Raw genomic sequence first — 27,947 nt, 5'->3', positions numbered from 1 at the left:
AGACTCTATGGGATTCATTCACCTGCAGGGTTCCCACAGTGAAGCCGCTCATGTGATACCAGAATCCCAAGGTGCACTGTGGTCCAGTGGAGGAGATGACAGGGGTCTGCAGGTCGGTGATGTGGCCGTAACCACCATTGGAACTGTCTGCATACATGTACCAACCCTCTGGACTGCCACTAGTGTAGAGACAAGAAGAGGGGAGGTTAGAGGTTCACATTATTAACACAATTCAATTGAATTCAAACAACTTTATTTGTCACCATGGGGCAATTCTATTTAAGGCTATAGCCGTGGTTCAGACACGCACAACAAACGAAGACAATAAATAGAGATCACCATGAAAGACAATTACCTTAAAGTGCAATACAATATATATGATAATGAATATAAACTGTAGAAAGTATTAGTTTATGGGAAATAGGGTTGGGTAAGAACAAATTGTCACGACTTCCGCCGAGGTTGGCTCTCCTGCCTGTTCAGGCGGTGCTCGGCGGTCGTCGTCACCGTCCTACTAGCCACTACCGATCCCTTTTCGTGTATCTGTTGGTTTTGTCTGATTGGTTTCACCTGTGTGTTGTTTAGTTAATTAGTGTCTGTATATGTAGTAGGTTGTCCCGCCCTTGTTTTGTGCGGGATTGTTTATTTGGTATTCATGTCAGTCGGTGTATCTTGTGTTTCATATTCTCCGGTTCGTCTTTATCCTGTGTTGGATTGTTCACCCTGTGTGTATTGGGTTGACCGTGTTTCTTGTTCACCGGAGAATAAACGGTCATATCGCTATCTGCTCTCTGCGCCTGATTCCACCCACCTTGATTAGACGTGACACAAATACACTGTAATTGTCACACCTGTCTTGTGCTTGTCTCTACCCCCCTCAGGGTGTCACCCATTTTCCCCTGTGCATTTATACCTGTGCTTCCTGTTTGTCTGTTGCCAGTTTGTCTTGTCTCGTCAAGCTGAACAGCGTGTTATTCCGTGTCTCTTTAGTCCCTGTTTTCTAGTTCTTCCGGTTTTGACCATTCTTCCCATCCTGACCCTGAGCCTGCCTGCCATTCTGTACCTTATGGACTCTGCCCCTGGAGTGGAAGACAGCCTTCAACACGGCTAGCGGACGCTACGTATACCTGGTGATGCCATTCGGTCTGACCAACGCTCCTGCTGTGTTCCAGGCCCTGGTTAATAACGTTCTCAGTGACATTTTGAACCGGTTTGTGTTCGTCTACCCCGACGGCATCCTAGTCTTTTCCCGCTCTGCTCAAGTACACGCTCTCCACGTCCGACAAGTCCTCCACCGTCTCCCACCTCACACATAGAGTGTCCGTCCACAGAGGCAGAGGCAGGTCACTGAAACTCATCTATCTCTCCCTGTACTAGAACCAGGCCCCTACAGATTGTCAATCACAGTCATCCTTTACAACCATGGGAGAATAGAGCAGAGGGCTGCGATTCGCTTGACTGCTTTCATCCATCTCCATAAGCTCACAGCTCCCTGGAAACCATGCCACCATTCCTACCCAAGAGAGGAGAGGCTCCCCTTGGGCTTGGAGAAGACAAGTTCCCCCTCTCACTTCCATGGCTGCCGGAGCTTAGTGATCGGCTGTTACTGAAGAGTAAATGACTGCAGCAGGAGTGAGGGAAAGAGGGATGATTGCACCTGTACTCTGGCCCACTTGCTACAAGAGGAAAGGACAGGAAATGACAGTAATAGAGTGGAGGAGTTGATTTCTGCTCTCACTGTCAACCCCTCAGATAGGCAATCATAGCCCAGACAGGTAACCCTCTGAAACATCATTACTCAGTTTCAGAGGATGTCTCAGAGGGCTGTGATGGCGTTTTTGACCCCGGTGTGTGTGTGTAGAAATGGTAATTGAAATCGTTATTGTAAAATATATATCTTTCTTTACATTTCCTTTGTATATCAGGTATTTTTTTAAATATATTTTGTGATAAAATAAAAGTATGTGCCTCATTTGCATATATACACTGGGTGTATTTCCCACATGAATAAATTAATATAAATTGGTGGAACAGGGCTGCAACCACAACACACCTGCCGTGTCTAGGCCTACCTGCACTCACCTGCCGTGTCTAGGCCTACCTGCACTCAGACAACAACACAGAGTTACACATGGAGTAAACAATAAACAAGCCAATGACACAGAGACAAAAAAGAAAGTTTATATACAGTGTGTGCAAAAGGCATGAGGAGGTAGGCAATAAATAGGCCATAGGAGCGAATAATTACAATTTAGCGGATGAACACTGGAGTGATAAATGAGCAGATGATGATGTGCAAGTAGAGATACTGGTGTGCAAAAGAGCAGAAAAGTTAATAAAATAAAAACAGTATGGGGATGAGGTAGGTAGATTGGGTGGGCTATTTACAGATGGACTATGTACAGCTGCAGCAATCGGTTAGCTGCTCAGAAAGTTGATGTTTAAAGTTGGTGAGGGAAATAAAAGTCTCCAACTTCGTTCCAGTCACTGGCAGCAGAGAACTGGAAGGAAAGGCGGCCAAATGAGGTGTTGGCTTTGGGGATGATCAGTGAGATATACCTGCTGGAACGTGTGCTATGGGTGGGTGTTGTTATCGTGACCAGTGAACTGAGATAAGGCGGAGCTTTACCTAGCATAGACTTATAGATGACCTGGAGCCAGTGGGTCTTGCGACGAATATGTAGTGAGGGCCAGCCGACAATAGCATACAGGTCACAGTGGTGGGTGGTATAAGGTGATGTGGTAACAAAATGGATGGCACTGTGATAGCAAACTGGATGCAGTCTGAGTAGAGTATTGGAAGCTATTTTGTAGATGACATCGCCGAAGTCGAGGATCGGTAGGATAGTCAGTTTTACTAGGGTAAGTTTGTTGGCGTGAGTGAAGGAGGCTTTGTTGCGAAATAGAAAGCCGATTCTAGATTTGATTTTGGATTGGAGATGTTTAATATGAGTCTGGAAGGAGAGTTTACAGTCTAACCAGACACCTAGGTATTTATAGTTGTCCAAATATTCTAGGTCGGAACCGTCCAGGGTGGTGATGCTAGTCGGGCGGGCGGGTGCGGGCAGCGAACGGTTGAAAAGCATGCATTTGGTTTTACAAGAGCAGTTGGAGGCCACGGCAGGAGCAGTTGGAGGCCACGGCAGGAGTGTTGTATGGCATTGAAGCTCATTTGGAGGTTAGTTAGCACAGTGTCCAAGGAAGGGCCATAAGTATACAGAATGGTGTCGTCTGCGTAGAGGTGGATCAGGGAATCGCCCGCAGCAAGAGTGACATCATTGATATATACAGAGAAAAGAGTCAGCCCGAGAATTGAACACTGTGGCACCCCCATAGAGACTGCCAGAGGTCCGGACAACATGCCCTCCGATTTGACACACTGAACTCTGTCTGCAAAGTAGTTGGTGAACCAGGCGAGGCAGTCATTAGAAAAACCAAGGCTATTGAGTCTGCCGATAAGAATACGGTGATTGACAGAGTCAAAAGCCTTGGCCAAGTCGATGAAGATGGCTGCACAGTACTGTCTTTTATCGATGGTGGTTATGATACCGTTTAGTACCTTGAGCGTGGCTGAGGTGCACCCGTGACCGACTCAGAAGCCGGATTGCACAGCGGAGAGGGTACGGTGGGATTGGAAATGGTCAGTGATCTGTTTATTAACTTGGCTTTCGAAGACTTTAGATAGACAAGATGGCTATAGGTCTGTAACAGTTTGGGTCTAGAGTATCACCCCCTTTGACGAGGGGGATGACCGCGTCAGCTTTCCAATCTTTAGGGATCTTGGACGATACGAAAGAGGTTGAACAGGCTGGTAATAGGGGTTGCAACAATGGTGGCGGATAGTTCATCCGAGTGTTCATTTTCAGAAGTTGATTTCATTTTAGCGCATTTGATTTGTAAACCTTTCAACTGTATTAAATCTATTGTTTTTTCAATTGGGGTGGCAGGTAGCCTAGTGGTTAGAGCGTTGGGCTAGTAACCGAAAGGTTGAGCCGGTGCATTAAATCCCAGACGAAACATTGGCATTCTTATAAATGCATCACAAGCCAATTTATTCCACTGAGCCCACTTCAGCCATTACCGGAGTGTGTTTGACTGGTCATTACAAACTTTGCGCGGTCGCTACGTTAACGGGAAAAAACTAAGCCAGAGTCACTACAGAAAAATGAAAGCCATCAATCCAGTGATATTTAAGTGACAAGTGGATTTTCAGATGGCTGAAAAGGAGTGATCCTCAGGTGGGCATGCACGTTGCTAGTGTGTGTGTGTGTGCACGTATGTGTGCCTATACTGTACGTGTACGTGTGTGCCTGTGTCTGTGCATGTGTTTTTGACTCACAGGGTGTGGTCGATGACTGGCCGGTGGTACTGCTCTCCGAGGTGTACGGTGTTTCCCTGGTCAGGGAGCCAGCGGAATGAATGGAGCTGAACAGAGGGAGCAGGACTGACCCTCTCCCAGCCACATGCAACACCCCCCTCAAAATCACATACCTCCTTTACTGGGGGACAGAAAGAAAGAAAGAAAGAAAGAAAGAAAGAAAGAAAGAAAGAAAGAAAGAAAGAAAGAAAGAAAGAAAGAAAGAAAGAAAGAAAGAAAGAAACAAACAAACAAACAAACAAACAAACAAACAAACAAACAAACAAACAAACAAACAAACAAACAAACATTAGACAATACCTATGGTCTTTGAAAATTCTGAACAAGTATATTTTTGATTCAAGACAATTCTAGTGGTCTCTGTCTTCTCTGTGGATGAAGAGAGTGCACAGCAAGGACAGAAATAGGGTGGGAGAGAAAGAGAGAGGGAAAGAGTCCAATAATCAAATTCTGGTCAAATCACAGCCCAGGGGCCATATGTATCAAGCAGATTTGCCTTTGAGACACACAGTTGAAAAGTTTAAATGGGGAGGCAAGACCTTATCCTATAAACACACGGTCCCTGATCTGAGGGAACAAGGTCACTACCCACCACAGTGCTGTTCATCCAACCCATCGGAGCAGTCATGTCTAAAGTCACACACCCTGCTCTGGTCCACACACTCTCCGTGCGCACCACACACAAACTTCCCCTCTGGGCAGATGTGGGGCTGGACTGTAGGGGCTTCCGTCGGGGGGAAGGGGGTGGTGGGGCTCACTGAGGGCAGGTCCCCTGAAACAAACAAATATACGCAACACATCCAACAAACTGTAACTCGATCTAGAGTGGGACACAGTTTTACATGCTGGTGGTAAGTTATAACTACAATCGGAAATCTCCCTGAAGAAAAATGGTGTGCTTACCTCAGCTGTCCCCAAAAAATGTTTTATGGCAGGGGAAGTGGTCTAAATAATAATAATACATGTTGAATATTGTTAAATAAGGGTCTTGCTGAAGTATGTATACTAATTACCATTATAGAGCACACAGTCCAGGAAGGACAGGTCATCAATGGCGATGTCTCCATTGAAGTCATCACCGACTGTGCCCTCGACCAGAATCTGCCAACACAAGCAACAATGTATGGCTCTGTGTGTGTGTGTGTGTGTGTGTGTGTGTGTATGTTTGTTTTCCATCTAAGTGCAGTGTGTTATGCTGTACTTTATGGCAGTGTCCCAAATGGCAACTGATTCCCTATGTAGTGAACAGCTATATGGGCATTGGTCAATAGAAGTGCACTACTTAGGGAATAGAGTGTAATTTGAGATGCAGTCATATGTCCCTTTCAGCCTCCTCAGCAGGTTCAGCCTATAGCCTGGTAACTGTCGCTCTACCAGGAGAGCAGCACAGTACGGAGAACAATTTACCTCAGAACACAGTTGTAGATTGTCGTTTCAGCATAAACCCAAAATGCTGAGTCCTGAGCAAGTCAAGCACTACAACCCGAGATGTAGTGCTGTTGTAGCGCGGGGGAGTGGCAATCCCTCACTTTTTCCTATTAGAGAATACACGAAGCTGATAGAAATATTTCTGGAAAATAGATTCCGATAAATTCTAAATAAATACTATTTAATTACCACAAAAATACCATGAAAACAGTAGAATGGCAGACTAAATAAATGTGTAGACTATAGCAGCCTATAGGTAGGTAAATGGTGATTTCTTCCTTGTCTTCTCTCTCTCTCTCTCTCTCTGGGCCAAATGAGTTGGCCAAACCCGATGTAAGAAGATCCGTTAAATACAGAAAACTCTATAAGGGGTTGCTAAAACGGCTGTCCTCAAAACAGTTTTTTTTATGGACTTGGGGTTCATGTCGTGCGCACTTGAACTCGACCCAACTGTCCATGTGCAAAAATACTGATCCACCATATGAACCTTACCATCATACTCATGTGATTTAGGATCCAAATTCACTGCCTGTCCTTTCTACACCAGTGATCGAAGGGGGCTCAAATCACTCAATAACCTTCATGAAGATTTGACCTACATCTAACAGTCCTACTCATCACTTATTTGTATTGTTACTATTATTGCAAATAGAATATTATCACTTCTCACAACGGTGATCGTTTACAAGATCACACAATTCATTATTATTTTACATAACAGTACCGAACATAGTAGCATATTCCTCCTCAGTCATTTCTTATCTGAAACTGAATAGTAAAAAAATAACTACTCATGAGGCCAAAACTCAACAATGCGAGGCACTAGGCAGGATATGCAGTGCATTCAGACAGTATTCAGACCTTTATTTAGTACTTTGTTGAAGCACCTTCAGCAGCGATTATGGCCTTGAGTCTTCTTGGGTATGACGCTACAAGCTTGGCACACCTGTATTTGGGGAGTTTCTCCCATTCTTCTCTGCAGATACTCTCAAGCTCTGTCAGGTTGGATGGGGAGCGTTGCTGCACAGCTATTTTCAGGTCTCTTCAGAGATGTTTAATTGTGTTCAAGTCCGGGCTCTGGCTGGGCCAAATCAAGGACATTCAGAGACTTGTCCCGAACCCACTCCTGCGTTGTCTAATCTGTGTGCTTATGGTCATTGTCCTGTTTGAAGGTGAACCTTTGCCCCAGTCTGACTTCCTGAGCGCTCTGTACTTTTCTCCGTTCATCTTTTCGATCCTGACTAGTCTCCCAGTCCCTGCCGCTGAAAAACATCCCCACAGTGTGAACCACCACCATGGTTCACTGTAGGGATTGTGCCAGGTTTCCTCCAGACATGATGCTTGGCATTCAGGCTAAATAGTTCAATCTTGGTTTCATCAAACCAGAGAATATTGTTTCTCATGGACTGAGAGTCTTTAGGTGCCTTTTTGGCAAACTCCAAGAGGGCTGTCATGTGCCTCATGTGCCTGGTCACTCTACTATAAAGGCCTGATTGGTGAAGTGCTGCAGAGATGGTTGTACTCCTGAAAGGTTCTCCCATCTCCACAGAGAAACTCTAGAGCTCTGTTAGAGTGAACATTGGGTTTTTGGTCACCTCCCTGACGAAGGCCCTTCTCCCCCGATTGCTCAGTTTGGCCGGGCAGCCAGCTCTAGGAAGTCTTGGCGGTTCCAAACTTCTTCCATTTAAGAATGATGGAGGCCACTGTGTTCGTGGGGACCTTCAATGCTGCAGATATTTTTTGGTACCCTTCCCCAGATCTGTGCCTCGACACAATCCTGTCGTGGGTCTCTATGGACAATTCCTTTGACCTCATGGAATGTTTTTGCTCTGAAATGCACTGTCAAATGTGGGACCTTATATAGACAGGTGTGTGCCTTCCAAATCATGTCCAATCAATTGAATTATCCACAGGTGGACTCCAATCAAGCTGTAGAAACATCTCAAGGATGATCAATGGAACCTGAGCTCAATTTCGTGTCTCATAGCAAAGTTGTTTTTTTTTTACATTTGCAAAAAAAATCAAAAATCTAAAAGCCTGTTTTCACTTTGTCTTGTGGGGTATTGTGAGTAGGTTGATGAAGAAAAGAAAATGTATTTAATCCATTTTAGAATCAGGCCGTAACACAACAAAAAGTCAAGGGTCTGAATACTATCCAATGCACTGTATGCTTTGATCAAAACAAAATAGGCCTACGAGAAAGGATAATAGCTTGATAATGCCATATGCTTTAATTCGCTCACAAAACAGTCGTTCAAAATCTAAATACGTATTCCCATGAAACTGATCGAGATCAAATGATTGGCATGCAGTTTAACTTGGTGTTTGAGGAAATTAACAATATAAATGTTCTTGTGACAACACGTGTGGGCATAGGCAGACATTGCAATTGGAGGATGCATTTTATGCATAGACCAATTCTACAATGATATTCAATAGGCTACAAATTTTGATTCAGAAATTATTAAGTAATTATGCTTTTATTGAGCTCCCTCACCTAAAATAAATTGCACTACACCATTTACTCCAACACCTCTCTTCAAATCCAATTAACTGGTAGCTAGCAAGCTAATGAAAAAACTCCCCCACTGACCACCCCCAGGTCTGTTCTATACTGGACAAAAAATATAAACGCAACATGTAAAGTGTTGGTCCCATGTTTCATGAGCTGAAATAAAAGATCCCAGAAATGTTCCATACGCACAAAAAGCTTATTTCTCTCAAATGTTGTTTACATCCCTGTTAGTGAACATTTCTCCATGCTTCCCCCAAAAATGTGAACAACAAAAAAAGTATGGAAGAACGGTTTATAATTTTCCTTCAATTTGAAAGTGGCTCAATCTATCTCACTGGAGAGGTGAATTGTCATACTCTTTTTGGCCAGACAGTATCAGATACTGTACATGGGCTACTCATACTGAGACAAGGGGGCGCTGTTTCGCTTGCTCAAATGTTTTCTTCAGTGAGGTAGATGCATCTTGCATCTCAGTGCGCGTCCCGGTCAAAATATCAATATTTAGAGACCGCCCCCAAAGTTTGACTTTTGTTGAGTTTAGAGGAACTCACGTCTCATTCAGCAGATCTTACCTCTCCCTTTCTCCCCTGTAATTCGGACTGATAGAGCAACTTGTGAGTGAGTGAGTGAGTGAGTGAGTGAGTGAGTGAGTGAGTGAGTGAGTGAGTGAGTGAGTGAGTGAGTGAGTGAGTGAGTGGAGTGAGTGGAGTGAGTGGAGTGAGTGTAACTCCTCCACCCTTAGAGGGCTGCTTTTACACCTCCTACAGCTCACCTCAGGCCTGAGCCAATTAATCTGGACTGTTAATTGGATGTGAGCTGGAATAAACCCAAGTTTATTGGACAGAGGGGAGATATGCTGAGTCTAGGGAAGAACGTGACAACCCCTGACTACAGCATATTAGCTAGTAACTTAATCAGGCCCTCTTTGCTTCAGTACAATTCAGCCTTGTTCACACCGCAGACCTTAATGCTCAAATCAGTTTTGTTTTTCAAATCTGTTTTGGAATACTGACTGCCCAAACAGCAAGTTACAAGTAACCAAATTGGATTTGTGTGTGTGTTCAGACAGCAGTCATTTGCTATCATGGCTATGCTAGTTGTCATAGTAACAATGGGTGTGTGCACAGAAGTGTAGGTTGATTGGTGGTGGTGCTCATCACTCAGAGGTTATGTAGCAAGCTATGGCGACAACAATGCCTGCCATGGACGCTTCCCAGTTGTTTTGAGTGTTCAAAATCATAGTGTAAGATTGGAAAGCAGCTGCGGTCATCCCCCTCTTCAATGGGGGGGGGGGGCGTGGACTCTTGACCCAAACTGCTACAGACCTATATCTATCCTACCCTGCCTTTCTAAGGTCTTCGAAAGCCAAGTCAACAAACAGATTACCGACCATTTCGAATCTCACCATACCTTCTCTGCTATGCAATCTGGTTTCAGAGCTGGTCATGGGTGCACCTCAGCCACGCTCAAGGTCCTAAACGATATCTTAACCACCATCGCTAAGAAACATTACTGTGCAGCCGTATTCATTGATCTGGCCAAGGCTTTCGACTCTGTCAATCACCACATCCTAATCGGCAGACTCGACAGCCTTGGTTTCTCAAATGATTGCCTCGCCTGGTTCACCAACTACTTCTCTGATAGAGTTCAGTGTGTCAAATCGGAGGGTCTGCTGTCCGGACCTCTAGCAGTCTCTATGGGGGTCCCACAGGGTTCAATTCTTGGACCGACTCTCTTCTCTGTATACATCAATGATGTCGCTCTTGCTGCTAGTGAGTCTCTGATCCACCTCTACGCATTCTGTATACTTCTGGCCCTTCTTTGGACACTGTGTTAACAACCCTCCAGGCAAGCTTCAATGCCATACAACTCTCCTTCCGTGGCCTCCAATTGCTCTTAAATACAAGTAAAACTAAATGCATGCTCTTCAACCGATCGCTACCTGCACCTACCCGCTTGTCCAACATCACTACTCTGGACGGCTCTGACTTAGAATACGTGGACAACTACAAATACTTAGGTGTCTGGTTAGACTGTAAACTCTCCTTCCAGACCCATATCAAACATCTCCAATCCAAAGTTAAATCTAGAATTGGCTTCCTATTTCACAACAAAACATCCTTCACTCATGCTGCCAAACATACCCTTGTAAAACTGCCCATCCTACCAATCCTCGACTTTGGCGATGTCATTTACAAAATAGCCTCCAATACCCTACTCAACAAATTGGATGCAGTCTATCACAGTGCAATCCGTTTTGTCACCAAAGCCCCATATACTACCCACCACTGCGACCTGTACGCTCTCGTTGGCTGGCCCTCGCTTCATACTCGTCGCCAAACCCACTGGCTCCATGTCATCTACAAGACCCTGCTAGGTAAAGTCCCCCCTTATCTCAGCTCGCTGGTCACCATAGCATCTCCCACCTGTAGCACACGCTCCAGCAGGTATATCTCTCTAGTCACCCCCAAAACCAATTCTTTCTTTGGCCTCCTCTCCTTCCAGTTCTTTGCTGCCAATGACTGGAACGAACTAAAAAAATCTCTGAAACTGGAAACACTTATCTCCCTCACTAGCTTTAAGCACCAACTGTCAGAGCAGCTCACAGATTACTGCACCTGTACATAGCCCACCTTTAATTTAGCCCAAAGAACTACCTCTTTCCCTACTGTATTTATTTTATTTATTTATTTATTTTGCTCCTTTGCACCCCATTATTTTTATTTCTACTTTGCACATTCTTCCACTGCAAATCTACCATTCCAGGGTTTAACTTGCTATTTTGTATTTACTTTTCCACCATGGCCTTTTTTTTGCCTTTACCTCCCTTATCTCACCTCATTTGCTCACATCGTATATAGACTTGTTTATACTGTATTATTGACTGTATATTTGTTTTACTCCATGTGTAACTCTGTGTCGTTGTATGTGTCGAACTGCTTTGCTTTATCTTGGCCAGGTCGCAATTGTAAATGAGAACTTGTTCTCAACTTGCCTACCTGGTTAAATAAAGGTGAAATAAAAAAATATTTCACCTTTAATGTGAAGTGAGACAATGAACCATTTACAGTGTGTTATCTTGTCTGTAGAACATGTAGGCTATTTGGGAGACACATCAACAGGAGGATCAGTGTTGTCAAGTTAATGTTTATGTGTATGATTGCCTTTTTATTCTGTTGATATAACAAATAACTTATCCTATATTCTTATATTATATTCCTCTTAGGGATTTGTTCCCTCACTTCTGTTTTTTATTTATTTAACCTTTATTTAACTAGGCAAGTCAGTTAAAGAACAAATTCTTATTTACAATGACGACCTACACTGGCCAAACCTGGACCAATTGTATGCCTCCCTATGGGACTCCCAGTCACGGCCGGTTGGGACACAGCCTGGATTCGAATCAGTGTGTCTGCAGTGACGCCTCTAGCACTGAGATGCTGTGCCTTAAACCGCTGCGCCACTCGGGATTAAGCCTATGTCCTTTGGAGGATTTGGAAGATTTATTTGTAGGCCGGGCTATTACTTTTATTTACTTTATTTCTCCCTCTCTTGTTAACTGTGGCCTGGACAGATGCTACATTGTCACTCAGTTAATGTGGGGCGGAGAGGATGAGGCATTGATCGCATTTGTCGGAAACACAGAATTGCGACTAAGCTTGGGGTTAACAGATCCAACAGGAAAGAGTATGTCGAGTTGTTTGGGAATTCGGCTGGGGTGTTCAGAGATTGTTTTTTTTGTGTGTTTTTTTCAAGTGATGGCAGCTGTAACTATTATCCACCTATATACCCAGAGATGACTTTCACTATAGTTCCATAACTGTACAATGACTTTGACTAGTACCATTAATCTTACTGACATGGAACAGCCATGGGCTAGGTCCTGCAATAAAACGGAAAAAGATACTATGTGCTCTCAAAAAAGAAAAAGCAGACATTGCACTACGACAAGAGACCTCTGTGATGCCAGTTTAGCGAGCACGCTAAACTGAGCAGAGCTTGGGTAGGACAGGTGTGTTTCTTTATCTTTCAAATCTAACAATAGAGGCACAGCCATATTTATCCATAAGCATGTTCCATTAATAATTGACAAAAACACATCTGATCCAGAGGGAAGGTTTCCTATAATAACTGGGTCACTGTACGGGCAACCAATTACTATCTTCAATATATACGCACCCTAACACAGATACTCCCGCTTTCATGTCGGAAATGATAACCCTGTTCAATGAGCATTGCGTTTCCTTTGGCGTGCTGGCTGGAGATTTTAATTATACCCTCAACTCAACTCTGAACAAATCATCTCAAGTCCCCACCACAAACCCTAGATCGGCAAAGACGTTACACCAAATACTTATTTTCCACCATAATTTGCAAATAAATTCATTAAAAATCCTACAATGTGATATTCTGGATTTTTTTTCTCATTTTGTCTGTCATAGTTGAAGTGTACCTATGATGAAAATTACAGGCCTCTCTCTTCTTTTTAAGTGGGAGAACTTGCACAATTGGTGGCTGACTAAATACTTTTTTGCCCCACTGTATATATATATATATATTTATATAAACAATCAACAGACAGCTCCTCCTGGAGTCAACTAAAAGCAGCCAAAGCCAAACTAAACTTGGACTATACTCGAGAGATAAAAAAATATGTTTTCTTTACTAAACAGAAATACCATGAGTATAGCAGCAAGCCTAGCAGATTGCTTGCATACCAATTTAAAACAGATCAGTTCAAGCATACAATCATGGCAATCCGAACTGAAGATGACAAGGTCACTTATGATCCAGACAAGATACATTTTACTTTTCATGATTTTTACTGCAAATTATATACTTCTGAGAGAAAACATACAGAAGTAGAACTCCATTCCTTCATAGAGGAATCTTGCTACCAAAACTATCGGAGACCGACCAAGAAGATCTCGACTCCCCCTTCACTCCTGAGGAGGTCCTAGAGGCAATTATTTCCATGCCACCTAACAAGTCCCCAGGCCCAGACGGATTTCCCAGAGAGTTCTCCAAAGCTTTTTGGTCCCAGCTTAGCCCCATTTTCATGCCAACGCTGGATGATTTTTGTGAAAACTGAGCTGTCCCAGACTCTATGTACACAGCTCGCATTACAGTGTTGCTCAAAAAAAGACAAGGACCCTCTATCCTGCTCGTACTTCTAGCCCATAAGCTTGTTGGTTTTCGATTATAAAATAATTACCAAATTGCTTGCCAAAAGACGAAACACTCTTCTTCCCAAAATAATAAAATGGGACCAAACCGTCTTTTTAATATTATAGATCAGGTAAACGCACAAAAGACCCCTGTCCTGCTGGCTTCACTGAATGCTGAGAAGGCGTTTGACAGGATGGAGTGGAGCTTTCTGTTCTCCGTCTTAGAAAAGTTCAACATGGGCACCAAACTTTAGTAAATGGATTAAGTCCCTATATTCTCATTCAAATGCCATGGTGTCTACTAACGGTCTGAACTCTCACAGATTCCCTTTGAGATGTGGAACAAAACAAGAATGCTCGCTGTCCCCCTGCTCTACTTGTTGGGGGTGGAGTTGATGAGGAGCGATCCAAGTATTATGGGGGTTTCTGCAGGTAGCCTTCAGAACAAGATTTCTCTCTACGCGGATCATGTCTTGCTCTACATAACCAACCCTGAGACATCCCACCCTCCCATTTTAGACACAATTGCTCACTACGGCAAGTTGTCAGGATTTAAGATATACATTGTTTTTCTTCTCAATCTTCGACTCACCAGCTCTATGAAGACACTCTTCCCGTTCCAATGGAAGACACAGGGGTTTCAATACCTTGGAATCTTTGTAACACCAGATCTGAATTGCCTTTTCAAGGAAAATTATCTCCCACTTCTGGATCGAATCAAGAATGATCTCCAAACCTGGATTTCCCTCCCAATTAGCTTAGTCGGAAGAATCAATGCTATCCGTATGAACATCCTCCCTAGATTGAACTATTTATTTTAGATGCTCCCATGTTATCTCCCGGTTTCTTTTTTCTAAACAACCAACCAACGCATCCCCAAATGTATATGTGACAATAAAAAACCTAGAATCAAGTTCTCTATTCTATTGAAACCTGACTCTAAGAGTGGTTTTGCACTTCCCTGCCTTCAATTGTACTACAAATCCACAACTTGTTAACATGGATCACAAACAGACAAGACTCAATGTGGATTCAGATAAGAGGCCCAATCCTGTGGTCTATTGCCCCTAAGCTCAATTATATTCAGGAATAACTTTAGCGAAGTGGGCAACATACCCAAAAACCTTTGTGATTTACAACGTCCTACTAGCATGGAGGGACTGTAAGAACATACCTCGGCATTTCCTCACAGATATGCTCTCACTCACCTATAACATGCAACACAAACTTGCCCGAAGCCCTGAGTGATGCCAACTTTCATCTCCGGCATACTCTCGGGATCAGGACCGTGTCAGACCTGTTTCATCAGAACACAACTATAATGAAATCCTTTCAAGAGTTCTGCAGTGAATTCAATGTGCCAAGATCCAATTTAAAACATATATCTTCATACGAGACATGTCATTTTCCTCATTCACTTCCAAAGGGAGCTATGGAGCTCAGCTGAATGAAGTTGAGACCCTTCTTGCTACAGCACAATCCACCAAAGGCAAAATCTCCTATATCTATAGACTCCTTTCTGAGAATGTGGGCTCCCTCCTTTACCCCTTTGAAAATAATCTGGGAAAAGCACCTTTGTCTAACTATCAGTGAAGAGTTGTGGGGCGGGTGTTTGCGACAGGGTATACTGCTCCTCTACTAATATTTTTTTTTAAAGTTTAATATATATATTTTTTTTTACAAATTTCTCGATAGAATGAATACAGACATTTCTCCTGATTGTAAAATATGTACCTCTGAAAGTGGAACTTACTGTATATTCATGTATTTTGGAGTTGTAGAGAGATTATCAGATTTGGGGAATCTATACATACTGCTGCACAGAAAATACTAGATGTACAGTTTGATATAACCCCGTGTCTCTATCTTCTCGATGCCCAACAGGACTTTGTTCTTGATCCAGACAGAGAAAATGTGTTTAGGACTATCACATACTATCATTATCTACTGTGGGCTTCTAATTCTTCTCCTACATTTAACATGTGGATTGACCAGATTGTTGATTTTCTTCCTCTTGGTATGCTCACTTATGACCTCCACAAGAGACAGCCCACGTTTGATAGACTCTGGTCTCCACTACACAACTATATTTCAAAATTGGACAGAGCGAATGGGGTGATTAGGGAAATGTGTGTATATACTGTAGATGTTGTGCGAGGTGCTGCAAAACAAATTCCTCGCTCGTTGTCTCAGCTAAAGTTGGAAATAGCTATGATCACAGATAGTGCTGCTGCAAATATGTTGGTTTTGTTTTATTTATTAGATTATTTATGTCTGCCACATCTGTGGATGTGGAATGTGTTCTGTTTGTTAATGAAAAAATGTAATCTTTATTTAAAAGAAAATCATAGTGTAAGAGCACTTTAAAAGCCTCAAAGGATAAAAATATGCAACTTTCAAACAAGTCATTTTTGGCTATCCACAGCAGTCAACTAGCTAGCTAGGTAGCTGATACGCTTTCTAGCACAATCACTCATTTGTTTATAAACAATTAACAAGCCCATTAGCTACAACTTGTTCTTGTCAAAAATGTCAGAGTAGCTAGCAAGCAACAGGATGTGCCAAATGACAGTCTAAAAACCACTTGAGGACAAATAAATCAGATCAAGTTGCATGGCCAAGAATCAGATTTGTATCTGATTTCAAAACGACCTACAAAGGTGGTTTGAAATGTCAATTGAAATATCTGATTCAATGTGCTTTTTTTGGCTATTCAGACTGCAGGAAAAGAACAGCTTCCAATCAGATATGCAAAACAAATGCCAATGTGAACAAGGCTTTAGAACCACGAAGAACTCAAGTGAGGACTGTTTAACTACAGCATGCAATTTGTGTTGTCCGATTGGAAGTGAACAGTTGACCGACTGATGTCAATGTGGACTGTTTTCTGTTGAGTCTAAAGAGCAGTGACGGGTATCTCTTTATGAGGGAAAAGTGTGGTTTAATAGCAGAAATACCACTAAACCTACCATCCATCAGAAAGGCTCACCAGACGACAACATCAATAAACCATCACATATAAAGATTATCTGGCACTAATTTGAAGAGTTTTGAATGAGTTTCCTACAGGGTTGCAAAAGAGGGAACTTTCCCCAAATTCCCTGTTTTTCCAGAAATCCTGATTGGAGGATTCCCCAATTTCCTGCTTATTCCTTCCTGATTCCAGGAAACTTCCAATCTGGGATTTCTAGAAAACCTGGGAATTTTGGGAAAGTTTAGCAGAATTTTGCAACCCAAGTTACCTGGAAGGGCTTGGCGCTGTTGAGGTAGAGAGTTTTCCTGTGCCACAGGTTGCCCTGGTCGCCGTAGCGCACCCACAGCATGTGACCGTGGCCAGGCTTGGTGGTCCTCATGTACACGGCCAGGCGGAACACATGAGACCCAAACATGTGGTAGTGGAAGCGGAACACACAGGGGTGGCGGGGGCTTGTGGCGATGCTGGGCATTCCGTTACCATGGTGGAGGGTAGGCTGGAACACTGGGCTGACCAGCACAGCCGTGTCCTTAAACTCCTGGGGGGCAGAGGACTCGATGTATAGGTAGTGACCGTTGACGTTGCCCAGGGTATGGTCCTTCCAGGGGCCAGTTTGGAGGGTGGGCGTTGGTCCCTGGATGTGCGTCCAGTCAAAGATGTCACCTCCCTTGTGACTCTGCTCCTGGGTCCAGCTACACAGTCCCTGTTCAAAGTCACAAATCAGCTCCGCGGCTGAGAGAGGAAGAGATGGAGAGGAAGACAATACTGACAGAGAGAAAGAGTTTTCCTGTTATCATCCCACAAAATATGGTGCTGTAAGAGCAAAGTGCTTTGCCAAAATGTTCCTATTTTGTTGTATGTTCTAGTATCTCACACATATACTGTACAATCTATTTTGATTGTATGGTTTGCTTATGTGTCTGTCTGTGTGAGTATGACTCACAGCAGTCCTCCTCGTCCGAGCCATCCCCACAGTCGTCCACCAGGTCACAAAGCTGCAGGTGCTCCACACATGCCCGGCTCCGCAAGCAGTGGAAGTGGGTGTGGCTGGGGCACTGCCCCGCCTCCACCGCTGGGGGCAACAAGCAGTTCTGGAAGCTGATGTCGTCCAGGGCGGAGACTCCATCAAACACGCCCAGGCTGAGCTTAGCCAATAAGAACTGGAAGGGCTGAGTGATTCGGCCCAGCTGCACCGTGACCCGGTTCCAGTGGTTGCCTTGGTTATAGAGGGTTTGCCACAGCACGGTGGTGTTGTCCATGCCAGCGATACGCAGGTACATTTCTGCAGCCCCCACCGAGATGCCTGAGTTATAATGCCTGGGTGTGTGGGGGTAGAGAGGGATAATTGTTTGCGTCCCAAATGGCAAACTATTCCCTCTATAGTGTACTACTTGGCTCTGGTTGGGAATAGGTTGCAATTTGGGACGCACTCATTACATACTACTGATACATAACAGCCATTTGACCAGGCTGGTTTGCAAAACACATCAGAGTTTTCTGTTGAAATGTACTTCATTTCTTGAGATGAGGTAATGATTTTTCCAGGAATGATAATGTAACATGCCGGACATTAAACGTGAACATTTATGCTTGCTCTGGAGAAAATGAAATTGATAAACCCTTGAACTGCAATTTTCTGACAAATGTAGCATTCCAATCATCCAAAGGAAATATACAATCTGTCTTCTGACAGGGGTGTTAAACAGCCATAAAAGTGTCATAATATGACCGATTCAGATGCACGTCTCACTACTGACTGAAGCTACGAAATGAGATATGCTCATAGAGCAAAAAGAGAGGGAGAGAGGCAAAGCTAGTGAAATACTGCACTTGAACATCTATAACTCAAATTGGCAGTCTAAAACAGCAGAGCTTTAGATAGGCATGTGATATATCTACAGACCAATGAGTTCAGGAGAAATTCAGCATTCTCAATTCATGCCTATTCTGTTGAGAGAGACAGCGGTAAATATTTTGTATGTAGCACAATGTCACGGTGCCCCATAGAGAAAGTGAACCACTGTACTGAGATAATCAAAAGCTATACCCTGAGGCACCCCAGTGTGGAAATAACATCAGACCCATTACTGAACCATGAGGAATGGAATATTCTAATGGCGTTTGTAAGATAACAGGGTCATCATCCTCACCAGAAGGTCATGGTGCACCCAGAGGCTGACTGGCGGTACTGGGGGCCCCGGAGAAAAGCCTTCTGGGAAATACTGCTACTGTTCTTCAAGACAAACATAAAGTGGCCTGCAATGAGAAGGGAAAGTAGAGGAGAACTTTACAACAGCATAAAAACCTGAAAATAGCAGAGCTGAGAGAAATGGACGGAGAGAAGGAGGGAGGGGGGAGAGAGGGAGGGAGGAAGGAGACATCCCATATAAAAAATAAACATGAGGAAGAAGCCATAAACATGCAACAATTAACCTGACTACCCTGATTGCAAAAAAATATATATTTGAAAATGCAGAGGAAGAAGAGCACATAAAGTTTGGGAGTGGGTGAAATATTGCGCAGAGGTGTGTGGTTTTTAATACCAGGCGGGAGAGATGTCGATTTCCCCTCTATTATTCAGATGGCTGAGAAAGCGTTTCTCTCTCTCCACACGCCGCTCTCTCTGGCTCTGTACTTACAAAATGACCAGCCGGGGCATTTTCTGAAGAAGTGATTGATTTAATCTGTGAGTAATATTATTTTATTCTGCCTCTTATTTCCAAACCGACAACATCGAGCCGACACCACACAGCCTCTTATCAGGCAATCACACCTCTGTGCTTATCCCATTAGCTCGCTCTGTGGGGGGTGGGGGAGATAACTATTTTCAGACCACAGTGTTGCCTAGCTCTGGTTCAAGGTGTTAGGTGCGATTTTCTGACACTGATGCTGTTAGGAAGAAGCACGTAACACCTTGGACCAGAGCTAGCGTTACTGTACTGTTTGGAGTGTTTTGTGTTGTTGTGTTGACAGCGACACCTTCCTCTTACCCTGGCTGCTGTTGGTGGAGTGGTCCAGAGGAGGGATCTGGCCCTGGTGGTCCAGTGGTACGGTCATTGCTGAGCCCCTGACCCAGTCGAAACCATCCCCCTGGGCAAAGCCATACTCATGCCAGCCACAAGAGTCACTCTCAAAGTCACAGAAGGAGCCTGGGTGAAGAGAGAGCATAAGTAAGTAAGTGTATTTCAAGCTTGCTTGTGTTTTTCTCTGGGATTTCTGTGTACTTTTTAAACTGTAGCAATGTTTTACCGCAAAATAAATCAAATCAACAAGACAATGGATTCAATGGCATCGAGCAGAGGGAGGGTCAATGCTTTCCTAAGGTGAAATGCAATAGGAATGGAACTGGCCCCCATTCTGGCCTCCGGACTACATTTGACTAATTCATAGCTTCAACTACATTGGACAATGAAGAAGTACTCTTACATCAAACTTCAACAACCTGAAGGATCAAACGTGATCATTTCTGATATAGCCTACAACTGTAGCAGAAAAAATGACAGAAGCTTGAGCACAGCACCTGGGATACGCCCAGGGTTGTTTATGGGATTTGGAGTTTGGTGTGTTTGTTACTTGGCATTTTTGGCAACAGGGTTCTTACGGCAGCTGGCTTCATCCTCCCCGCCAGGACAATGTGGGGTGAAGTCACACACCTTGCCCTCATCAATACACTCCCCACTGGCACAGGTAAAGGAGGAGGGGGGGCACAGAAGGACTGGGGACAGAGGAACACTGCTATCTGGGGCTGGGAATGAAAGCAGATAAAGAACATAGAAAGGAAGGAATAGACATATCACATGGCAAGACAATGCTATTACTGGTAGCAGTAAACAATGTGGACTAGGGACAGTGTAGAGGCCTTTCAGACAGTGTCCTAAATGGCATTGTATCCCCTATATAGTGCACTACTATAGGCCCTGGTCAAAAGTAGTGCACTACAGTGACTTCAGAAAGTATTCACACCCCTTGACTTTTTCACATTTTGTTGTGTTACAAAGTTTTAAATGGATTTATTTGTATTTTTTTGTCAACGATCTACACAAAATACTCTGTAGAGCTTTGAGGGCACTATGGTGTTGAACACTGAGCTGTAGTCAATGAATAGCATTCTCACATAGGTGTTCCTTTAGTCCATGTGGGAAAGGGCAGTGTGGAGTGCAATAGAGATTGCATCATCTGTGGATCTGTTGAGGCGGTATGCAAATTGAGTGCGTCTAGGGTTTCTGGGATAATGGTGTTGATGTGAGCCATGACCAGCCTTTCAAAGCACTTCATGGCTACAGACGTGAGTGCTATGGGGCGGTAGTCATTTAGGCACATCGGCTGCGGAGAGCGGGATCACACAGTCTTCCGGAACAGCTGGTGCTCTCATGCATGTTACAGTGTTATTTGCCTCCAAGCGAGCATAAAAGTAGTTTAGCTCGTCTGGAAGGCTCGTGTCACTGCGCAGCTCTCGGCTGTGCTTCCCTTTGTAGTCTGTAATGGTTTGCAAGCCCTGCCACATCCAACGAGCATCAGAGCCGGTGTAGTACGATTTGATCTTGTATTGTCCTGTATTGATGCTTTGCCTGTTTGATGGTTCGTCGGAGGGCATACCGGGATTTCTTATAAGTTTCCGGGTTAGAGTCCCGCTCATTGAAAGCGGCAGCTCTAGCCTTTAGCTCAGTGCGGATGCTGCCTGTAATCCATGGCTTCTGGTTAGGGTATGTACTGTATGTACGGTCACTGTGGGGACGACGTCATCGATGCACTTATTGATGAAGCCAATGACTGATGTGGTGTACTTCGTAATGCCATCGGAGGAATCCCAGAACTCATTCCAGTCTGTGCCAGCAAAACAGTCCTGTAGCTTAGCAACTGCTTCATCTGACCACTTTTTTATTGATCTAGTCACTGGTGCTTTCTGCTTTAATGTTTGCTTGTAAGCAGGAATCAGGGGGATGGAATTATGGTCAGATTTGCAAAATGGAGGGCGACGGAGAGCTTTGAATGCGTCTCTGTGTGTGGAATGTAGATGGTCCAGAGTTTCTTCTCCTCTAGTTGCACATTTGACACGCTGATAGAAATTTGATAAAACAGATTTAAGTTTCCCTGCATTAAAGTCCCCTACTAGGAGCTCCGCCTCTGGGTGAGCGTTTTCTTGTTTGTTTATGGTGGAATACAGCTCACTCTGACTGTGGTGGTATGTAAACAGCTACGTAAAACACAGATGAAATAGATAGTGTGGTCCACAGCTTATCATGAGATACTCTACCTCAGGCGAACAATAGTTCGAGACTTCCTTAGATATCGTGCACCAGCTGTTATTTACAAAAATATATAGTCCGCCGCCCCTTGTCTTACCAGACGCCGCTGTTCTATCCTGCTGGTATAGCGTGTAGCCAGCCAGCTAAATGTTGATAGTGTTGTCTTTCAGCCACGACTCCGTGAAGCATAAGATATTACAGTTTTAATGTCCCGTTGGTAGTTAAATCTTCCGGGTAGCTCGTAGATTTTATTCTCCAAAGATTGCACGTTTGCTAGCAAAATGGAGGGAAGCGGGGGTTTATTCGATCGCCTACGAATTCTCAGAAGTTGGCCCGCCCTTTGGCCCCTTTTTCTCGACCCCCTCTTCACGCAAATCGCGGGGATCTGGGTCTATTCCCGAGAAAGCAATATATCCTTTGCGTCAGGCTCGTCAGACATGTGAAAGGAAAAATGTATTCTGCCAGTCCATGGTGAGTAATCACAGTCCTGATGTCTAGAAGTTATTTTTTGTCATAAGAGACGGTAGCGGCAACATTAGGAACAAAATAAGTTGCAAATAAACAAACAAAAAACACAAAAGGTTGATGGACACAGAAAACGTCTGCCTTCCTCTCCGGCACCATTGATACACCATCCAAAGTGTAATTAAGAACTTCACCATGCTTAAAGAAATATTCATTGTCTGCTTTTTTTTTATGTTTACCATTCTACCAATAGGTGCCCTTCTTTGCAAGGCAACCTCTGTGGTATTTGTGGTTGATTCTGTGCTTGTAATTCGCTGCTCGACTGAGGGACCTTACATATAATTGTATGTGTGGGGTACAGAGATGAGGTAGTCATTCACAAAATCATGTTAAACACTATTATTGCACACCGAGTGAGTTCATGCAACTTATTATGTGACGTGTAAGCAAATGTTTCATCCTGAACTTATTTAGGCTTCCCATAACAAAGGTGTTGATTCGTTATTGACCCAAGACATTTCAGCTTTTCATTTTTTTAAATTTTAAATCTCAATAAACATAATTCCACTTTGAGATTATGGGGTATTGTGTGTAGGTCAGTGACAAAATTCATAATTTATTCCATTTTAAATTCAGGCTGTAAAGCAACAAAAGTCAATAAGTCAAGGGGTGTGAATACTTTCTGAAGGCGCTGTATATAGGGAATAGGGTGCCATTTGAGATGCAGACTTCATAATTAAGACAGAGCTCTACGTTATGTCTTGTACACATGCAGGCACTTATAGCCATATGATATCTATCCCATGCACGTTTTTCATAATGCTCCACTCATGGGAAATCACTGTGCACTAAAGAGAGCTACCCTTAAATCAGTATTCATCCTCCATAAGAGTAAGTACATTATGTTGTTATTTAAGGCAGAGAGGATTTTGATTGGACCATGAAGTGATGAGAACCAATGGGAGCGTAGAGTTATTTAGATCAATATTGAGCCGTAGACTCTCTCTCTTAATTGGACTGAAATTAAATTCTGGCTTTTATATGAGAAGTATTGGAAACACGATTAAATAAAATAGTCCAATTTTCAGATGGGTTCTGGTTGGATATTGAACAAAAAGGCTTCTCTTCTCATTTCTTTGAGTAAGAACAGTAACTCACAAACATTGGAAAACTTTAAAAACAGAATATACAGACATGTACAGGAAGTTCATGCATAGTTCCTCTGTTGCACTTGGATACGGTGGACTATAGTGCCGCCTGTGACTTGTATCTGTTTTAAATACAGTAGGACCATCAGGATGTGTTTAGAACAGGTAGCAGGTCTATGGTCGCCTGGCAATCCAGACCGCATGGTACAACGCAAGCTGTCCACTTTGAGTTTGATATTAGTCAGGCTACATAAAATGTACAGGAAGGCCATGCTTCGTTCCTCTGTTGTACTTGGATACTATAGACGAGTGGTTCTCAAACCTCTGCTCTGGAACCCCCAGACTATTCACAAGTTGTTGTAGTCCTGATCTAGATCACCTGATTCACCTCGTCAAGGGTCGATGATTAGTTGACACGTTGTATCAGGTGTGCTAGCTCTGCAATAAATTAAATACATGGAGTGGCAAGGATCCCCTACAGGAGAGGTTTGAGAACTACTACTATACTCTATAGTGACAGAGTTGTATATGTTTGAAATAAAACCATAAGGTTCTGGTTTGGAGGAGGTATCAAGTCTATGGCCTGGCCCTAGTATCTTGTGAATGAATGGGGTAAAAAATAACATGTCCCTTCCCCTTGTAGCCTTTGGTAATAAAGATGACTATCTCCTGGATCGACTCCAACAACTTGAGTTGTGACTGACAGAGAGATCCAGGCTTGCGAACCAAATGCCACCCTATTCCCTACATGGTGCACTACTTTTAGTAATGTATTAGGTAGGGAATAGGTTTGAATTTGGGATGCAGGCATAGAGAGATCCAGACTGAGGAGCCAGCAGCCAGAAAGACACCCATTCAGTTCCTCTCCAGAGCCCCAGACAAAATAACTGAGAAAATCACTGGAACGGGTCAAAATTATTAATTTGGAGCAGCGTGTTCCACACACACATACCCACCCACTCATTCACAATCATACAAAAAGACAAGACATCCAAATCCCTTTAAACACACACAAAAGTACACAAGCATCCACTGACATCTACCTAAGCAAAGTGTCTTTGTGTGTGTATGTATATATATATATGTGTGTGTGTGTATGTGTGCATGCATGTGTGTACCTTTGGAGATACACTGAGTGTACAACACATTAAGAACACCTGCTCTTTTCATGACAGACTGACCAGGTGAATACTGGTCAAACCTATGATCACTTATTAACCCGGATTTGTTTCAGGGGACGGGAATATTTACAATAACCTGTAACCTTTAATCGTGGGGTATTATTGATGGTTCTAAGCCCATTATTTGTGACAAACTGTATCGGTATTTATAACCGTTGTGGGGAAATACATCACTGCTGCAAATTTGCAGCCGAACTGGAGGTGATATGAATAATAACAGACATTGCGCATAAAGAAGCCAATGTAACTGAACAAAATGGCACGTGGTTAGATATAAAAGACGTGAGCTAAATATCCAAAGAGGCTTTTCTTGGCTAGAAACACAATAATTAGTTTGTAATCTGCTGTGTATTCCTATTAGGCTAAACTGTTATGAGTGCATTCGGAAAGTATTCATACCCCTAGCCTTTTTCCACATTTTGTTACGTTACAGCCTTAGGCTCAAATTTATTAAATTGTTTTTTTCCCCTCATCAATCTACACACAATACCTCATAATGACAAAGCAAAAACAGGTTTTTAGAAATACAGGTCGCAGTGGTAGGTAGTATATGGGTCTTTGGTGACAAAACGGATGGCACTGTGATAGACTGCATCCAATTTGCTGAGTAGTGTCGGAGACTATTTTGAAAATGACATCACCGAACTCAAGGATCAGTAGGATAGTCAGTTTTACGAGGGTATGTTTGGCAGCATGAGTGAAGGAGGCTTTGTGGCGAAATAGGAAGCCGATTCTAGATTTAATTTTGGATTGGAGATGCTTAATATGTGTCTGGAGGTAGAGTTTACAGTCTAGCCAGACACCTAGGTATTATAGCTGTCAACATATTCTAAGTCAAAACTGTCCAGAGTAGTGATGCTAGTCGGGCCGGCGGGTGCGGATAGCGATCGGTTGAAGAGCATGCATTTCATTTTACTAGCATGTAAGAGCAGTTGGAGGCCACGGAAGGAGTGTTGTATGGCATTGAAGCTCGTTTAGAGGTTTGTTAACACAGTGTCCAAAGAAGGGCCAGAGGTATACAGAATGGTGTCGTCTGCGTAGAGGTGGATCAAATAATCACCCGCAGAAAGAGAGACATCATTGATATATACAGAGAAAATAGTCGGCCCGAGAATTTAACCTTGTGGCACCCCCATAGAGACTGCCAGAGGTCCGGACAACAGGCCCTCCGATTTGACACACTGAACTCTGTAGTTGGTGAACCAGGCGAGGCAGTCATTAGAGAAACCAAGGCTGTTGAGTCTGCTGATAAGAATATGGTTTTTGACAGAGTCAAAGCCTTGGCCAGGTCGATGAAGACAGCTGCACAGTACTGTCTTTTATCGATCGGAGGTTATGATGTCGTTTTGGACCTTGAGCATGTCTGAGGTGCACCCGTGACCAGCTTGGAAACCGGATTGCATAACGGAGAAGGTACGGTGGGATTCGAAATGGTTGGTAATCTGTTTGTTCACTTGGCTTTCGAAGACAGGCAGGCCAGGATGGATATAGATCTGGAACAGTTTGGGTCTAGAGTGTCTCACTCTTTGAAGAGGGGAATGACCGTGTCCGCTTTCCAATCTTTAGGAATCTCAGACGATACAAAAGAGAGGTTGAACTGACCAGTAATAGAGGTTGCAACAATGGCAGCAGATCATTTTAGGAAGAGAGGGTCCAGATTGTCTAGCCCAGCTGATTTGTAGAGATCCAGAATTTGCAGCTCTATCAGAACATCAGCGGTCTGGATTTGGGTGAAGGAGAAGATGGGGGGGGCTTGGGCCAGTTGTTGCGGGGGTTCCAGAGCTGTTGGCCGGGGTTGGGGTAGCCAGGTGGAAAGCATGGCCAGCCGTAGAGAAATGCTTCTTGAAATTGTCGATTATCGTGGTTTTATTGGTGGTGACAGTGTTTCCTAGCCTCAGTGCAGTGGGCAGCTGGGAGGAGGTGCTCTTATTCTCCATGGACTTTACATTATCCCAAAACTTTAGTGCTGCAGGATGCAAATTTCTGTTTGAAAAAGCTAGCCTTTGCTTTCCTAACTGCCAGTGTATATTGGTTCCTGACTTCCCTGAAACCTTGCATATCACAGGGACTATTCGATGCTAGTGCAGTACACCACAGGATGTTTTTGTGCTGGTCAAGGGCAGTAATGTCTGGAGTGAACCAAGGGCTATATCTGTTCTTAGTTCTACATTTTTTGAAAGGGGCATGCTTATTTAAGATGGTGAGGAAAGCACTCTCAAAGAACAACCAGGCTTCCTCTACTGATGGGAAGAGGTCAATCTTCTTCCGGATACACAGGTCAGGTCGGTTAGAAAGGCCTGCTCGCAGAAGTGTTTTAGGGACCGTTTGACAGTGATGAGGGGTGGTCGATTGACAGCGGACCCATAACGGACCCAGGCAATGAGGAAGTGATCGCTGAGATCCTGGTTGAAAACAGCAGAGGTGTTATTAGAGAGCAAGTTGGTCAGGATGATATCTATAAGGGTGCCCATGTTAACGGATGTTGGGTTGTACCTGGTAGGTTCCTTGATCATTTGTGTGAGATTGAGGGCATCTACTTTACATTGTAGGATGGCAGGGGTGTTAAGCATATCCCAATTTAGGTCACCTAACAGTACGATCTCTGACGATAGATGGGGCAATCAATTCACATATGGTGTCCAATGCACAGCTGGGAGCTGAAGGGGGTCTATAACAAGTGGTAACAGTGAGGGACTTATTTCTGGAGAGATGGATTTTTAAAAGTAGAAACTCGAACTGTTTGGGCATAGACCTGGATAGTATGACAGACCTCTGCATGCTCTCTCTACAGTAGATACACCTATGCATTGAGTGACGATGAGAGAGGTTGTATCTCTGGAGGTGCCAGTTAAGCTAGGTGCGGTCTCCGTATGTGTGGGGGGTGGGACAAAGGCGCTATCTGAGGCATGTTGAGTGGGACTAGGGGCTAAACAACAATACACAAGGCATATTGACATTAGAGAGGCATAAAGCAATCACAGGTGTTAATTGGGAGAGCTAAAACAACAATGGGTAAGACAACAACAGGTAAACAGCTAAGACAACAACAACGGGTAAATGGCGATAAATGGGCAGAGAGGGTCAGTTAGCTACACACAGGGCCTGAGTTTGAGGCTGGGTCAGACAGATAAACAAAATGAAGTACCGTGTTAATGAACAGTCCAGCAAGCATCAGCTGTGTAGCCGAGTGATCATAGGGTCCAATGAGCAGCAATAGATGAAACAGGGAGCCGTTCGGTAGTCGTTACTAGGCTAGGCGAGCCGGAGACACAGCGTTCAGAAAGCTAGCGGGCCGGGGCTAGCGGATGGGTCTTCACCGACATCCACAACGCAGTTGCCGGTTGAGAGCACATCGGCCTAATAATGTCAACAGACCAGCTGACCAGTCGTGAAATGTGAAGTGCCACTTCAACAAAATAGGAAAAAGTGCCACGTTAGACTACA

At 43.8% G+C, this 27,947-nt stretch overlaps 1 protein-coding gene across 4 annotated transcripts in view; it reads right to left on the bottom strand.

Annotated features, from left to right (window-relative positions):
• Positions 1 to 27,947, bottom strand: part of malrd1 (MAM and LDL receptor class A domain containing 1) — a 208,268-nt gene that overhangs the window by 67,489 nt on the left and 112,832 nt on the right. For 3 of the 4 annotated variants that reach the window (XM_064941836.1, XM_064941833.1, XM_064941835.1), the window contains 9 exons: positions 20,065 to 20,208; positions 19,454 to 19,612; positions 18,614 to 18,719; positions 17,407 to 17,780; positions 16,732 to 17,228; positions 5,392 to 5,479; positions 4,971 to 5,150; positions 4,340 to 4,499; positions 23 to 179 (listed from right to left, as the gene is read on the bottom strand). In XM_064941836.1, coding sequence (XP_064797908.1) covers positions 23 to 179; positions 4,340 to 4,499; positions 4,971 to 5,150; positions 5,392 to 5,479; positions 16,732 to 17,228; positions 17,407 to 17,780; positions 18,614 to 18,719; positions 19,454 to 19,612; positions 20,065 to 20,208 — 1,865 coding nt within the window. The remainder of the gene's footprint in view (positions 1 to 22; positions 180 to 4,339; positions 4,500 to 4,970; positions 5,151 to 5,391; positions 5,480 to 16,731; positions 17,229 to 17,406; positions 17,781 to 18,613; positions 18,720 to 19,453; positions 19,613 to 20,064; positions 20,209 to 27,947) is intronic. The other variant, XM_064941834.1, reaches the window with a different exon arrangement.

This window comes from Oncorhynchus masou, chromosome 28, assembly GCF_036934945.1.
Source record: "Oncorhynchus masou masou isolate Uvic2021 chromosome 28, UVic_Omas_1.1, whole genome shotgun sequence".
NCBI classification, from domain to species: domain Eukaryota; kingdom Metazoa; phylum Chordata; class Actinopteri; order Salmoniformes; family Salmonidae; genus Oncorhynchus; species Oncorhynchus masou.
This window is presented reverse-complemented; position numbering and strand designations above follow the sequence as displayed.